Source organism: Eleutherodactylus coqui, chromosome 5, assembly GCF_035609145.1.
Source record: "Eleutherodactylus coqui strain aEleCoq1 chromosome 5, aEleCoq1.hap1, whole genome shotgun sequence".
NCBI lineage: Eukaryota > Metazoa > Chordata > Amphibia > Anura > Eleutherodactylidae > Eleutherodactylus > Eleutherodactylus coqui.
Genome location: NC_089841.1, coordinates 17,549,352 through 17,566,323, shown reverse-complemented (window position 1 = coordinate 17,566,323; position 16,972 = coordinate 17,549,352). Strand labels below are relative to the sequence as shown.

Below are 16,972 nucleotides of genomic sequence, written 5' to 3'. Positions count from 1 at the left end.
TAACAAAAATACATGATGTTACAGCAAGCTTTCAGGGATATCTCGCCCCCTTCGTCAGGCTCACAGTATCACTGCATAGGGAAAATTGCACAGGTTAATAAACCCTAGGGTAGTGATGGCGAACCTTTTAGAGGCAGAGTACCCAAACTGCAACCCAAAACCCACGTATGCATCACAAATTGGCAGCCCGTCAGGGGGCGGGGCTTATCACGACATATGATTTTACCTCTGTCGTTACAAAAAGGACAGGGCTTTTTAAAAATAGACGGTGCAGATTTTGACTGCCGTTTGGATGCAGAAATGCTGGTGACTTTTTAATGGAAATTTCCACTGGGGACATTCTGCAGCATTTCGATCACTTATAAGCATATTTCAGTAGTAATAGTGACCCCAAAAGTGGCCTCAGCAATAATAAGTGACCCCCATAGTGGCTTCAGTAGTAATAGTGACCCTCCCACAGTGGCCTCAGCAGTAATTGTGACCCCCTCAGCAGTAATAGTGACCTCCACAGTAGCCCCAGTAATACTAGTAACCCTCACAGTGGTTTCAGTAGTATTAGTCTCCCCCACAGTTGCCCCAGTAGTTATAGTGACTCCCCACAGCAGCTTCAGCAGTAATAGTGACCCCCTCACAATAGCCCGAGTAGTAATACTGCCCCCTACAGCGGCCTCAGTAGTAATAGTGACCCCCACAGTAGTTTCCGTATTAAAAGTGACCCCCACAGTGGTCTCCGTAGTAATAGTGACTCCCACAGTGGTAATAGTGACCTATACAGTAGCTGTAATAGTGACCCCCACAGTGATTTCAGTAGCAATAGTGTCCCGCACAGTGGCCCCAGTAGTAATAGTGATCCCCATAGTTGCCTCATCAGTAATAGTGACCCCACGGTAGTAATAATGACCCCCATAGTGACCCCAGGAGTAATAGTGTCCCACACAGTATCACCAGCAGTAATAGTGTTCCCCACAGTGGTCCTAGCAGTAATAATGACCCCCACAGCAGCCCCAGTAGTAATAGTCACCCCCACAGCGGTCCTAGTAGTGATGCTGTTACTAATGGAGCCAATATAGGGGACAATATTCCTAATAGTATTCTCTATATCAGCCCCAATAGTAAAAGCGCCCCCCCCCCTGAGACCCATATACTTACCTTCTCTTCTTGTTGAAGTGCCACTGCACCTTTGCTCGACGTTCCTGCTGGCGCTGATCCCAGGTGCACACTGTGACGTAAGTGTATGCATCTGGACCCCTCCTTCCTTCTGCTCTCACGGAAAAACGGAGGAGACATTGCAGTGTGCATCAGGGATCAGCGACAGCAGCTGTATCGCTGAGTGAATACCGTCAGGGGAGCCGCGGCATCCCGACCAGTATTCACTACCATGATGAGCAGCCACTGGCGCGTGTGCCAGCAGGGAGGGTTCTGTGTGCTGCCTCTGGCACGCGTGCCATACGTTCACCACCACTGCCCTAGGGGAAAATATTTGAAGAGACATTAAGGAAAAGCTGTCCAGATTTTAAGGGTGTAAAAACTACAGCAAGCAAAAACCTTGTGGCTCCTGCAATATACCCGCGACTCGTGAGGTTTTGTAGCCCATGTTTTCCTATGGAGCTCTCCTCTCTGTTGCATCACACCAAAACACGATTTTTGTGCAGGGCGATGCAACTTTGGCAGTAGGAAATCCTATTGTCAAAGCTATAATCTAAGCCCTGGCTGCAGGAAAAAATAAAAAAAAACTGTATACATCCCCTTAGAAGTGCTATCAGCCCGGCCAGATCTTCTCCCCGAGTCCCGGCACTGTTTCTCTTCATCATTTTCTGTCTGGGGATTGAAAAATCCCCACCTCCTGGAAGCGCTGACTGTGATTGGCTGACGCTTAGCCAATCACAGTCAGTGCTCGATGAACCAATCATAGACATTCATCGAGTGCTGGCTGTGATTGGCTAAGTGTCAGCCAATCACAGCCAGTGCTTCCAGGAGACAGGGATTTTTCAATCCCCGGCCAGAAGAGAAGAAGATAAGTGCCGGGGACCCAGGGAGAAGCTGCAGCGGAGCCATGGGCAGCACTTCTAGGTGATGTATACTTTTTTTCCCCCTTTTTTTTTTCAGCTATGGCTTATTTTCGGTGTTTGGCTGATATTTCAAGCCACCGCCCCCCACCCCCGAAAATCTCATGAGGTCTACAAAGCTGCAGAGAAACCGCAGTGATATATCGCACGGACCAACGATATGATATCGCTGTGATTTTCTTGCGCAGATGCTGTGTCACCCATGTGAAAGAGGCCTAAATGGCAGATCACATGGCCGTATTCTCGCAACGTAAAAGCGCCGGGTGTTTTTACGTCAGGCCCAAAAGATAGTCCTGGAATTATCTTTTTGGACAGAATACGTCCACCACTGCATGGGCTCCTATGGGAGCCAATGACAGCGGCCAGAGGTGGGAGGGAGTTTAGCAGCGTGGCTCTCCTCGCCCCGTGCAGGCTCACCTCTGCTCTCCTCTCCTCGTGCAGGCTCACCTCTGCTCTCCTCTCCTCGTGCAGGCTCACCTCTGCTCTCCTCTTGGCTCATTCTTTGCAATGGAAGGGAGTGTGGGCGGAGCTAAGCTCCCGCCCTCTACCTGCCCCTTGTCCATAGCCATCTATAGAAGGAGGTGGGACAGCGCTTAGCTCCACCCCAACCCCGCCGCTCCTATTGCAAAGAATGTGCAGGGAGGCGAGCAGAGGTGAGCCAGCGATGGGAAGGGAAAGGGGCGATGGCATGGTGACGTCGGTGCATATGCATCGGGGCCCATGCCATTTGACCAGGCGCACAATCGTTAGATGATATACGCCCCAGATGACAGCGTATACCATTCGTCCGTTAAAACGCCGGTCGATATACGCTCGTGGGAATAAAGCCTTAGGAAGGGTTACTACAAGAACATGTTGGTAAAAACTGGCACTTAGAACAGTTGGTGGAAATGAAGAGGCATTTGGTGCCACTTTTTGGCGCTCTTGTTTTACTGCAAAATGATCTACATGGATGGGGGGGGGGTTATTATCATTATTTTGTCTGTTGACTTATTATTTTATATTAGATGATGCAGAATAACATTTTTGGAGCAAAACCTATTTCCAGATATAAACTGGCGCATGTTTGCCGCATTTAGTCGTGTTATTATGGAAACTGGCACATTTTCTGGCACAAAATGAACTACACGGGGGGGCGGGAGGAGCGGGTTCATGTTTCTGCCACATTTGGCGCACGCAGCAGTGCTGTGGAACAATTGGCGTATTTTGTTGCATCTTTCTGTTTTTTGGTGCAGCATAAATTGTAAATTCTCACGCGCGTTAAAAAAATAAAGAGCGTCAGCCCCATTGTGTCACATAATAAGCCCACTCTATGATCTGCAGGTGCATAAAAGGTGCAGTGACAGGTGTATTCCCTGCGGAGTTTATACCGGCTGCCAGGAAACCTGAGAGCGACAATTCGGACATTTCAGCTGCTTGCCGTTTTTAAAGTATATATACAGGCAAGAGGTGTGCAAAAACCTGCAGAGATGTTAAATACGCAGAAAATACGCAGATCCACACAGAGTAGGGAGCTGCGTATTTTGCACACCAAAACACCCGTGTGAGCCAGAGGCTTACCTCTCACAGGCGAGCCCGAGGCTTACCTCTCACGGGCGAGCCCGAGGCTTACCTCTCACGGACGAGCCCGAGGCTTACCTCTCACGGACGAGCCCGAGGCTTACCTCTCACGGACGAGCCCGAGGCTTACCTCTCACGGGCCAGCCCGAGGCTTACCTCTCACGGGCCAGCCCGAGGCTTACCTCTCACGGGCCAGCCCGAGGCTTACCTCTCACGGGCCAGCCCGAGGCTTACCTCTCACGGGCCAGCCCGAGGCTTACCTCTCACGGGCCAGCCCGAGGCTTACCTCTCACGGGCGAGCCCGAGGCTTACCTCTCACGGGCCAGCCCGAGGCTTACCTCTCGTGCACGAGCCTGAATCTTACCTCTCGCAGACGAGCCCGAGTCTAACCTCTCACGAGCGAGCCCGATGCTTACCCCTTGTGGGCGAGATCCGGCTGTGATTCATGGCCTAATATTGTATATTCCATCATGTGAAAACAGCGTTGCATCACTGCAGGAATCCCAACATCCGAGGTCAGTGGGGCAGCAGCACCGGCCTCATAAAGCGGGAGGAGAACTCCGCGATCCTCTGTGACAGCAGCGGCAGGGGATTCCTTCACCCCTGCCACGTTTGAAGGGATTCCCCCACGGGGGTGAAGGAACCCCGTGCCGCTGCTGTCACAGAGGATGGCGAGTCTTCCTATTGCTGTCAGTGGAAGATAGGACATGCATGTGATTCTCGCATCGCGGTGCCGTTCAGGAAAACATCACTCATGTGTATAACTCCATTCAGATGAATGGGCTCCATATTTGTGCAGCACGCAAATCTCTCTGAAGCTAGGAAACATATAGACCTGTGTAGTGTGCGCTGTATGCCACAAGATGGCGCAGGAGGAACACAGATATGAGACTAGGACAAAATTGGAGAAGAGCCACTGCAACCAGTCACCTCACAGCCAGGACGTCTCATCTCAGGCGGGTAGTGAAGGGTTAATAATACCAGCATGAGGGGCACACATACCTCCAACCGCAGAGCCAGACCGCAGCCGTGTGCTTACAGGACCTGTAATGATGTCACTGTCATGTGATCAGTCATAGGTGTGGGAGGAGTCAGGGATCACATGACCAGGGGATGATCTACAGATGAGCATAAGGCCGGACTCACAGGGTGACAGTTACCTCAGAGATTACCAGAGAGAGAGAGAGAGAGACACAGCTACTTCACAAATTACCTGATAGAGACGGTTACCTCAGAGATTACCTGAAAGAGAGACAGTTACTTCCCACATTACCTGAGAGAGACAGTTACCTCAGCGAGAGAGACAGTTACCTCAGAGATTACCTGAAAGAGAGGGACAGTTACCTCAGAGATTACCTGAAAGAGAGGGACAGTTACCTCAGAGATTACCTGAAAGAGAGGGACAGTTACCTCAGAGATTACCAGAGAGAGAGAGACAGCTACCTCAGAGATTACCAGAGAGAGAGACAGTTACCTCATAGATTACCTGAAAGAGAGGGACAGTTACCTCAGAGATTACCTGAAAGAGAGGGACAGTTACCTCAGAGATTACCTGAAAGAGACAATTACCTCAGAGATTACCTGAGAGAGACAGTTACCTCAGAGATTACCTGAGAGACAGTTACCTCAGAGATTACCAGAGAGAGACAATTACCTCAGAGATTACCTGAGAGAGACAGTTACCTCAGAGGTTACCAGAGAGAGAGAGAGAGAGACAGACAATTACCTCAGAGATTACCTGAGAGAGACAGTTACCTCAGAGATTACCTGAGAGAGAGACAGTTACCTCAGAGATTACCTGAGAGAGAGACAGTTACCTCAGAGATTACCTGAGAGAGAGACAGTTACCTCAGAGATTACCTGAGAGAGAGAGAGTTACCTCAGGGATTACCAGAGAGAGAGACAGTTACCTCAGAGATTACCTGAGAGAGACAGTTACCTCCGATATTACCTGAGAGACAGGTACCTCAGAGATTACCTGAGAGAGAGAGACAGTTACCTCAGAGATTACCAGAGAGAGAGACAGCTACCTCAGAGATTACCGGAGAGAGCGACAGTTGCCTCAGAGATTACCTGAGAGAGAGACATTTTACCTCAGCGATTACCTGAGAAAGACAGTTGCATCAGAGATTACCAGAGAGAGAGAGAGAGACAGTTACCTCAGAGATTACCAGAGAGAGAGAGAGAGACGGTTACCTCAGAGATTACCTGAGAGAGACAGTTACCTCAGAGATTACCAGAGAGAGAGAGAGACAGTTACCTCAGAGTATAGTGCTCACAGGATCGGGGTATGAGATTCAGGGATTGACGAGAAATAAATCGTTCATCCTAAAAGCGATCAATTTTATCCTCAAGAATAATTATTTTTCGTATAAAGAAAGTTTTTATCCCCCGTCACTCGGGCAGCAAATTCACCGTCTTTTGTTAATTTGTATTTGGGAGAATTGCTTTTATAGATCCCACTATTAGATTTCACCGTAGGTATATAGACGATATATTAATCATATGGGAGGGTCCAGAAGACCGCCTCAGGCACTATCTGTAATCTTAGTATTAACCATTTTAATCTTCAATTCCCTGATACCATAGATAAACCCCAAAACAGCTTTTTAGATCTTGTCTTGAGAGAGAGAGAGAGAGAGAGAGAGACAGAGAGACCGCATTATGTCTTGTATCCAAACTAGAGGTGGGACAACAGGGTACTAGAACCTCCATGCCTGTCTGTATCACATCGTGTATCCAAACTAGAGGTGATACAACAGGGTACTGGAACCTCCATGCCTGTCTGTATCACATCGTGTATCCAAACTAGAGGTGATACAACAGGGTACTGGAACCTCCATGCCTGTCTGTATCACATCTTGTATCCAAGTTAGAGGCTGTACAACTGGGTACTAGAGCCTCCATGCCGACTGTATCACATCTTGTATCCAAGCTAGAGGCTGTACAACTGGGTACTAGAGCCTCCATGCCGACTGTATCACATCTTGTATCCATGCTAGAGGTGGTACAACAGGGTACTAGAACCTCCATGCCTGCCTGTATCACATCGTGTATCCAAGCTAGAGCCGGTACAACAGGGTACTAGAACCTCCATGCCTGTCTGTATCACATCTTGTATCCAAGCTAGAGGTGGTACGACAGGGTACTATTCAGGGATGAGCGAGCGTGCTCGTTTAAGCCTGCTACTCGAGTGAGTAGCAGTCTTTTCGGGTAACTGTGTACTTGCCGGAGCAGCATGCGGGGGCGGCGGGGGCCAGCAGGGGGAAAAGAGAGAGAGATCTCTCTCACTCTCCCTCCTGCTCCCCCCCCCGCATGCTGCTCCGGTGAGTACACAGTTACCCGAAAAGACTGCTACTCACTGTAGAGCCACCATGTCAAGGCCCAAACTCTACCCCGCTGTCTCCTAGGCCTTGGCCCGCTTCTTGAATACTGCAAATGCAGCCTGCCCCCCGACAGTAGGAGATCTTGATGCAAAGATAAGAAGGGTTATATCTTTGGAAAGAGGGATTTATCAAAAAGAGGCTGTCAAACTAAGGCCATGGTCAGACGACCGCTTTTTGCCACGATTTGCGGATGCGCATGCGATCTGCGCATATATAGAACCCTTGCTTCGCAATGGGATCGGTCACATGGCCGCTTTTTATGCGGATGTCCGATAAATTATAGGACACAAGAAATCGCAGATCGCGCCTATCTGCATTCTGCGATTCCTTGTGTTCTATATATGCGCCCAATGGGGCCGGCAGCAGCAGCGTCGACCCCATTAAGAACATATACCATAAAGATCATTCTCCTCTGCCACAGCTGTTACAGAACGATGTTCGCCCATTGAATTCAATGGAGGCGGCAATACAGCCGGCTCCATTGAAAGCAATGGGCTGCCGGCGAGCGCGGCATGAATTTTCGGGAAGGGCTTAAAAATATAAGCCCTTCCCTGAAAAACATCCAAAAATGTGTAAAAATAAAAAAAATATATATACTCACCTTGTCCCTGCAGCTGGAGTTCAGCCGCGGCCGGCCGGCAGTTCTCCTGAATTGCTCTGTGTAGTATTTAGCAGGCGGGGATTTAAAATCCCCGCCTGCTGAATGGGCTGCCTCTGATTGGTCACAGCCCTCACCAATCAGAGGCAGCTCTCACTCACCCATTCATGAATTCATGAATGGGTGAGTGAGTGCTGCCTCTGATTGGCTCAGCGCAAGGACCAATCAGGGGCAGCTCTCAGCTATTAAATGACAGCTGAGAGCTGCCTCTGATTGGTCCCACATATAGTCGCATCCGTAACAACGCATACAATAAGATGCACATGCTTTTGACTGTGCACGGAAAAAAACACAAAAAAAAACGCTAAAAAACTGAGGCAAAATGCTAATTTTTAGCATTTTGCCTCACTAAAAACGCAATAAAAGTAATCAAAAAAGCCGTATGTACCCCGAAATGGTACTAGTAAAAACTACAGCTCGTCTTGGAAAAAATAATCCCTCAGAGAGCTCCGTACATCAAAAAATAAAAAAGTTACGGACTTTAAATGCAGCGATTTAGAAAAAAAAAAGGTTTCCAAAAAAAGGGTTTTTATTGCAGAAAAGTGGAAAAAAATAAAAAAATGTAAGAACTTTGGTATCATTGTAACCGTACCGGTCCGCAGAAAAAAACGGAATGTCTCATTTATGCTGCATGATTAACGCTGTAAAAAAAAAATAAAAAAAATCTATGGCAGAATTGATGCATTTCTCCCTGCTATCATAAACAAAAAAATAAAAGTTTTACAATATAGTTAATGTACCCAAAAATGATGCCGATAAAAACTACAGTTCGTCACGCAAAAAACAAGCCCTTATACGGCCGCGTCGACGAAAAAATAAAAAAGTTATGGCTTTTGAGAAACGGAGAAGAAAATCCGCCAAAAATTGTTGCGTCCTTAAGCCCAAAATAGGCCGTGTCATGAAGGGGTTAAAAAAAAAATGAACAAAGCTGTCTGCTTTCTGCAGAAATCAGCTCAGTGGAAAACTGCTTTGGCCTGGTGAATGGCTGCTCAGAGGGGATCCTGGGTGGCAGATCCTCGCTGATTTATTATTAATGGCCCATTCTGCAGATAAATTATCAATAGTCTACAACTGGACAACCCCTTTAACCCCTTAATGCTACAGGACTTCCAGTTATGTCCTGCAGCTTCAGGGGTTTGTATAAATGGAGATCGCAGAGCAACCTTGCTCTACACATCGCGGCTGCCAGCTGTTTCTTCTTACAGCCGGCATCTACCCACAAAAGCTCCAATAAGCCTCGCGACTCATCGGAGCTGTTAATCCTTTAAATGCCGTCGTCAATTTTGACAGCGGAATTTAAATCCCCTGATTAATGTTCCAGGGTCCTGTATGGCCCCCCACGATGAAATCGCAGGTTGACTCGTGGGTGTCAGGGCAGCTGGTGGCCTGTTGAAAGGCCCCAGGGTTGTCATAGCAGAATGCCTATCGAACCATGCCTGTGGGGGGGTCTTGATAGACTGCCTGTCAGATCGCAGTATAATTTAATGCTTCGGCATTACATCATACTGCTGGAGAGTTCAAAGCATCACATGTTTTTGTCTCCTCTGGGGTCTAAAAAAAAGTAAAAATAAGTTTAAAAATGTTTTACTAATTATTTAAAAAAATGCAAAGGTAATAGAAGTTTTTAAAAAAAACCCTTCTGCCATATTTATAGTAAATGAATCGAAATAATGAAAGAAAAAAACACATATCGTATCGCTACGTCTGTAAAAGTCCTATCAAAATAATGTGTTATTTACTCCCCATTGTGAACATCATCAGAAAAAAAAAATAAAGAACGCCAGAATTGTGCTTTTTTGGTCACCCCATCTCCAATAAAAAATGTAATAAAAAGAGATCTAAAAGTCATATGTACTGCAGAATGGTAGCAACGGAAACTACAGGGCATCTTGCAAAAAAATGAGCCCTCACAGAGCTATCTCGATGAAAAAAAAAAGTTATGGCTGTCAGCAGATAGCGGCAGAAAAGAATTTTTTTCTTTTTTTAAATCAATGTTTATTAGGTTTTTTCGATACATACATAGACAGAGATAACAATGCAAAGAAGTCCAGATGTCACCTGTAAGGAAACAATTTGTACCGCCTTTAGTCGTCGTGGCCAGAGGAGGCTAAATATAGCAGGTGGTGAGTCTCTGGTAGACAGTATGCATAGTAAACATGAACATCATCTACAACGGGAGGCTGTATCCGTAGCAAAAACGGCTATAAAAGGCTCAGCCTGCCACTTATAACTTTCTATCCAAACAAGACAGACAGCGGGGAGGGGGGGGGGGGTGTATGGTAAGAGGGAGAGGGTGAAAGAAGGGGGGGGGATGTAATAGGTAAAGGGAGGGGGATTAGTGGTACCAGAAAGTGATTAATACCAGGATGTCGGTCTGGAGGACCGATCGGTAGGTTCTCCCTAAAGGCTGAGGAAGGAGGGGACCCACTCGGGGGTCATCTATCCCAGGAGGAGGGGGAGGCTCAAAGTCAGAGGGGGAGGTTGCTATAATCTAGGATCGTAGTCGCCGCTCCGCGTGTAGTCCCTCAGGAGCTCAGCGCTGGTCTACTCTCCTGATGCCACGCCAGGGTCCCCAAATCTCCAGGAACCTGTCGTGCGTTCCGCTGGTCCAGCTTGAGAGCTCCTCTAAGTTTGCCAGCAAGTCCACTCTGGTCCTCCAAAGAGCCAGCGTGGGGGGTCCTTCTGTTTCCACATCACCGGGACAAGAGATCTGGCTGTGTCGATCAGGAGAGCAATCAGTCTGTGCTTAATCGGGTGGAAGGCGGGGGTAGGTCTCCACAGGAGGACCACCTCAGGAGAGAGCTTTTTCATCTCCTCGCCTAGATCCCTCCAGAAGGGGGCTATAATCGGGCAGTCCCACCAAATGTGTAGGTAAGATCCCGTGGACTCCCCGCATCTCCAACACTCGTCATGCGCCACCAATTTGTGGTCATGCAGCCACTGCGGGGTCCAGTACCACTGCGCCAGGAGCTTGTAGTGAGACTCCTGGGCGGTGACACATGGGGAGAGCCCAAAGGCCATCTTCAAGATAAGTTTGGTCTCGCTTTCTGACAGGGAGATGTGGAGCTCTTTCTCCCAGGAAATGAGGAAGGCAGGTTTCGTGGAGGTAGAGGGGGATATAAACTTCTTGCAAATATGAGATATTTTCCTCGAAGAGGGGGTGGTATGGCCTCCAATCACGGTTTCAAAAGGGGTGAGTGGCCTAGAAGAGTTGTGGGTTTTTAAAAAATCGTTTAGGACCCTAACCACATGGGTGGATACCAAAAAGGAGGGAGAGATTTGGGAGGAGGTCTTCTAGAGTGGTGAGGGGGCCCTCATGCTTGAGTGCGAGAACATCTTGGAAACGCTTCCCTGAGAAAATCCTCCAGACACGCGCTGAGCAGGGGTCTAGTGGGAGATTCATAAATTTATATAGAGCGGACAGGGGTGTGCAAGGGGAGGGGGGCGGAGCCAGTGTCTTCCTCTGGTCGTCCCAGGACTCCATCGCTCCCTCCAGGAGAGGATTATTTCTGCGTTCCCTGCTGCCTCTCCTCTCTGGGAACCAAAGGTCCTCGAGTAGGGTAGGGCCGTAGGATACTTTTGCCAAGCATTGGATAAGTGGATCTCTATTTGGGTGCGTTAATTCCATCCAATGGTTCAGATGGGTGGCAAGGTAAAATTCCTTGGGGTTAGTGATAAGGAAGATGATATCGTCAGCATAGGCCGCTGCCGAGAGGGTTTTGTTACCTATTCTTAGGCCTTGTATAGCGGGGTCTAGTCTAATTTTTTGGAGGAATGGCTCCAGGGCAAGTATAAAAAGAGTGGGGGAGAGGGGACACCCCTGCCTAGTGCCGTTCTTTATGTCAAAAGGGGGGAGAGGGAGTTATTAATCTTAAGCCTTGCGTGGGGCATAGCATAGAGAGAAAGAATCGCCGATACAAATTTTGGCGGGATATTAAAATGCAGCAAGACATGTTCCATATAGAGCCAGTTCACACGATCAAACGCCTTTTCGGCATCTGTACCTACTAAGGCGAGTGGTATGTTGTGGGTTTGGGAATATCTTGCTGCATGTAGGAGTCTCAGACAATTGTCTCTCCCCTCCCTGCCCCTGACAAAGCCCGTTTGACCGGTATTGATTAATCTGGCAATGTGTTTTTCCAGTCGCTTTGTTAGTATTTTGGCCCATAATTTCATGTCGAAGTTGATCAGGGAAATGGGGCGGTAGCTCCCACAGGATTCGGGGTCTTTATTTTCTTTGTGCACTAGGGTGATGTGCGTTTCCTGCTCTTGTCTAGGCAGGGGAGTCCAGCTTAAGAGTGAGTTATAGAGAGCTGTTAGTCTCGGGATAAGAGAAGTACTTAGGGATTTATAATAGACAAGGGGATGGCCATCTGGGCCCGGGCTGTTGCCAGGGGGAGAGGATTTTAGAAGGTCATCTACCTCCTGTGGAGTGATTGGAGACAAGAAGGATGCGGCATCATCCTCTTGTATTTTGGGGAGGTTTAAGTCTTTGAGGAAATATTCGATTTGTTTTTTGGCGTTGGAAGTATTTTCTGGGGTGAGCGGGTCTCTGAGGTTATATAGGTGGGAGTAGAAGGTTTGAAATTCTTTAGCAATTTCCGATGTAGAGGTGACTCGATGACCCGCTGGGGATCTGATGGCTTTTATAAGGTTTCTAGCTTGGGCTTTTTTGATAAGGCCCGACGTAAATTTGCTTCCCATGTTCCCTTGGGCATATGAGATATGTTTGAGGTATAAATGTTTTTTATTAAATTTAGACTCCAGGAGGAGTTTGAGTTCTGTTCGAAGGGTAGTTAGTTTCTCTGTAGAAGCTTTGCCTTGGGATAGTTTGGTCAGACGCTCAAGTTTGGCAATTTGGGTGAGTTTGTCATCAATATATTTTTGTTGCTTCTTTTTCGCCCTGGAGCCAGCGGCAATCAGAAGTCCTCTCATAAATGCCTTATGGGCCTCCCAGACTAGCGGGACTGACAGGTCATCTGAGTTATTGAGTTGGAAGTATTCCTCCAGAGCTTTGTTTAATTGGGACCTGTCTTCTGCCGAGTCGAGGAGAGAGGGGTTGAGTCTCCATCTCCATTCACGTGGGGGAGAATTTGACAGGTGGAGGGTTAAGTGGACCGGGGCATGGTCTGAGATGGCCATGGTATCTATCAAGGCTTTTTTTGTGTGTTGCAGGAGGGAAGAAGAGACAAAGACATAGTCTAAGCGCTGGAAGGAGGAGTGGACGTGCGAGAAGAAAGTATAGTCCTTAGAGGACGGGTTGAGGCATCTTCAGGCGTCGAGTATATCGAGCTGAGAGAGGCAACGGATGAGCTTACTCAGTTTTCTTTGCGATATCTGGGATTTCCCGGACGATGAGTCCAGCCAGGGGGAGAGAGTGAGATTAAAATCTCCGCCTAGGATGATCTGACCGGTGGCGAAGTGTTTGAGCGCTTCTAATTGTTTCGTCAGCCAGATTATCTGATTTTTATTTGGAGCATAGAGGTTAGCAAGGGTTATTTTAGTTTCATTAAGACGTCCTCTTAAAAAAAGAACCCTGCCTTCCTCATCTGCGTAGCGAGCCTCATAGATAAAATTGAGGGATTTATGTATTAGTGTTGACACTCCTTTGGAGGCGGAAGAGGGATGGGAGCTGTGGAAAGCCACAGGGAACTGTCCACCAGGTAGGGACAGACACGTGTAGCTTAGCTGGATTCAGCACCAAAAGTTTGTGGTATATTACAGTGATCACTGGGTTTATTTAGCACTCTATCCATATTGGATACTAAGATTATCTAAGGCTAGCATTTGTGTAATAAATAACTAGTTATGTGATCAAAAATTGCATGGCGAGTTCAGGTGAGCCACAAGCTTTGGCTTAAGATGATCAGAATATCATTGAGTGTTGCATAATGATTGTGGTATATTACAGTGATCACTGGGCTTATTTAGCACTCTATCCATATTGGATACTAAGATTATCTAAGGCTAGCATTTGTGTAATAAATAACAGTGATCACTGTAATATACCACAATCATTATGCAACACTCAATGATATTCGGACCATCTTAGGCCAAAGCTTGTGGCTCACCTGAACTCGCCATGCAATTTTTGATCACATACGTTTCTTGAGCACAAAAAGTTGTCTCATTCCAAAAATAATTTACCTTCTCATGATTTCTAAACTAATTATACATCCATGCAAAACTTACACTTATTTTATTATTTGACCTCCGCGAGTGCATAGGACCTTCACAGGCATTGATATTTTCCCATCTAGAAGGTCTGGGAACAAAATGAAAAACATCGAATCTTGTAGAGCAAAAAATTCTCTTCCAAATAGAACAAAAATGAAAAAAAATAAAAATGGAGTACATTCCGATTTTTGCCTTTGAAAAAGTGTTTTTTGCCATTTTTGACTCATTGTATCTTAAGAGCTATGCATCCTTTTGGGTCCATAATGTGAATAATGAGAACCATTTCTATGGAGTACACATTGATAAATCCAGAGCTGAGTTGGATTGCATTGATTATGAGTTATTACTGTTTAAAATATGAGTTTTATTTTGCGCGATAGAATTTTTTAGCTACTTTGACATGCAATGGTGGCAGAATGATGATAAGAGTGGCAGTCTGAGTAGCTTAGCTGGATTCAGCACCAAAAGTTCTCCTAGTGTGTGAAGTTTCATTGCTCTAGAGTCATTGGAACTAGCTTGGCAATGGATTGAAATCGCCACTTTTTTCAGGTTGCGCGCTGTAATCACATGACAACCCCCTAGATTAAGACCTGTAGCTCGTGAACCAAAGCACTTTGAAGCCTAATATTCTGGCTATCTTAGTTTAGGGTCAGGATCTATCTTTGTGCAAAGTTTCATTGAAATCTGAGATGGTTGACTGGGAGCGTTGGTTGAACTGACATGGAATGACCCACCTGTCCCCCTTAAAGTGGGTCTCCTGTAGAAACACCACCCCGGAGCCATACCTTTTCAGGAGAAGGGCAACGTGGTGCCTTTTGTTCGGAGAATTCAATCCATTCACGTTAAAGGTGGTGATCTGGAGGGGTTTCTCCATATCAGTATCGTGGAGCGGGTCGACGGTCTCCTTGCTAGGGAAGGAAGAGAAGGAACAAAGTTATGCAAATAGGGTGCTTCTGTAGATCGAGTCCTATACGCTGCCTCCTGGGTTAGAACAAGGAGTTAGGTGGAGAGGGGAGAGGGAAGTGGGTAGATGGAGAGAGGGGGGGCAGGGAGTTTATACAAAAGGGTAGGTCGGGTGCAGAGAGCTTGTTGCACACCGCAACACTAAGATAGTAATTTTAAATCAGCGGGTCCAAGGGATATGGGCCCTGCTGGGATGGGGGGGGGGGCGAGTTGTCTGGGCCTCACCAAAGAAGGTCCACCAACTACGTGAAAACAGCCTGATCAGACAGGCGCCCACAGGAACTCAAATTTGGAGATCCGGTGCTGTAACCGCATATCAACTGCTAAGGGAGAGAAATCAAAATTTAAGCAGTAGTCATACTTAAAGGGGTTCTCCCGCGAAAGCAAGTGGGGTTATACACTTCTGTATGGCCATATTAATGCACTTTGTAATGTACATTGTGCATTAATTATGAGCCATACAGAAGTTATCAGAAGTTATTCACTTACCTGTTCCGTTGCTGGTGTCCCTGTCTCCATGGTGCCGTCTAATTTTCAGCGTCTAATCGCCGGATTAGACGCGCTTGCGCAGTCCGGTCTTCTTCTCTTCTGAATGGGGCCGCTCGTGCCGGAGAGCGGCTCCGTGTAGCTCCGCCCCGTCACGTGCCGATTCCAGCCAATCAGGAGGCTGGAATCGGCAATGGACCGCACAGAAGCCCTGCGGTCCACCGAGGGAGAAGATCCCGGCGGCCATCTTCACCAGGTAAGTAAGAAGTCACCGGAGCGCGGGGATTCAGGTAAGCACTGTCCAGTTTTCTTTTTTAACCAGTGCATCGGGTTTGTCTCGCGTCGAATGGGGGGGCTGTTGAAAAAAAAAAAAAAACCGTTTCGGCGCGGGACAACCCCTTTAAGGCAACAACAATAAGAACATTATGTTAATAATAACAATGGCCCAAGTCTGCCAATAGGAGGAAGGAAGCCCAACGAAGGCAAGCCTCCTGGGGTGTTTATGAACACAAAAGGCTGCCATGTGGGAGGATGGCGAAGCCGAGGAGGCGTCAGGAAGAAGGTAGACGGGGAGTGCTGGATGATTCCCCTTTTCAGCCGTCGGTGTTAACAGGGGGGTCTTTAGCCTTCTTCTTCTTCCCTCTAGGCGACTTGGGATTGCCCGCCAATTGCCAGGTTTCCGAGAGAGTTAGCTTTGGAAGCTTGGGGAACCCTGGAAGGGGTAGCCAATTTGGTAAGTCTATCGGGTCCAACTCGAGGTGTTCCCAGCAGCTGCTGAGGTCGTCCGGAGTGCGAACCATCAGTCTGCATCCCTTACAGGAGATATTAATGCCAAAAGGGAAGAGCCATGCGTAACGAATGTCTCTTGCTCTGAGAGCTTCTAACAAAGGTCGCAGAATACGTCGCTTCGTTAGGGTGGCTGGAAATAGGTCCTGGAAGATTTGAATTGGAGAGTCCCCATACGTTAAATCTTTGTGGAGTCTTGCAGCTTTCAGGACGGCAGAGGTGTCCTGGAAGGAGAGGAGCCTGCAGATAACATCCCTGGGAGGCTCTGTTGGAGGGGTCTGAGAGCACGGTGAATACGTTCTACAGAAATTGTCGCTGCTCTTTCCAACCCCAGTAACTGTCCAAATATTTCAGTGGCAACTTTACACAGGGCCTTCGCTGCCCAGGATTCGGGTATGCCCTTAAAGCGGACATTACACCTCCGATTGCGGTTTTCCAGATCTTCCTGGAGAATAAGGGCTTTGTTTAAGTTATCGTGTTGGTCTTTTAATATTTTGGCTATGGTCAGGGCATGGGATGTTACAGATGCGGAGGCAGTCTCTAGGTCTTCAACCCTGCGCCCCATCTGCTTTATATCATCTTTTATTTCTGTCAGGTCATTTATAAGGGGGTGCAGAGCGTTTGTTATCAGCTTCTTCATAAACCCCCGAGACACAGTCCCCGAGTCTTCCTCATCAGAGGATAGTTCTCCCTCCCCCTACTTACTGCAGGCAGATGCAGCCTCATGGGCCGGCGCCATCTTGAAGGTCGGGTGAGGAGAGCGGGAGCCGCGTTCCTCCAGAAAGCGCTGCATCCCCGTCTGATTCTTGGTTGTCCTGGGTGTGCAGGGTTTTTCTCCTCCTTTGTCCCTTAAGTATTTGGGCATTTTAGCAGCTGTGAGCGATGCTGTG

The 16,972-nt window shown here is 47.6% G+C and overlaps 1 protein-coding gene across 1 annotated transcript in view; it reads right to left on the bottom strand.

The window, feature by feature from the left end:
- Positions 1–16,972, bottom strand: part of LOC136628710 (zinc finger protein 850-like) — a 72,639-nt gene that overhangs the window by 34,391 nt on the left and 21,276 nt on the right. The window contains exons 27-31 of the mRNA XM_066604813.1: positions 14,582–14,755; positions 11,679–12,573; positions 5,167–5,178; positions 5,101–5,112; positions 4,938–4,949 (exon numbers count right to left, since the gene is read on the bottom strand). Coding sequence (XP_066460910.1) covers positions 4,938–4,949; positions 5,101–5,112; positions 5,167–5,178; positions 11,679–12,573; positions 14,582–14,755 — 1,105 coding nt within the window. The remainder of the gene's footprint in view (positions 1–4,937; positions 4,950–5,100; positions 5,113–5,166; positions 5,179–11,678; positions 12,574–14,581; positions 14,756–16,972) is intronic.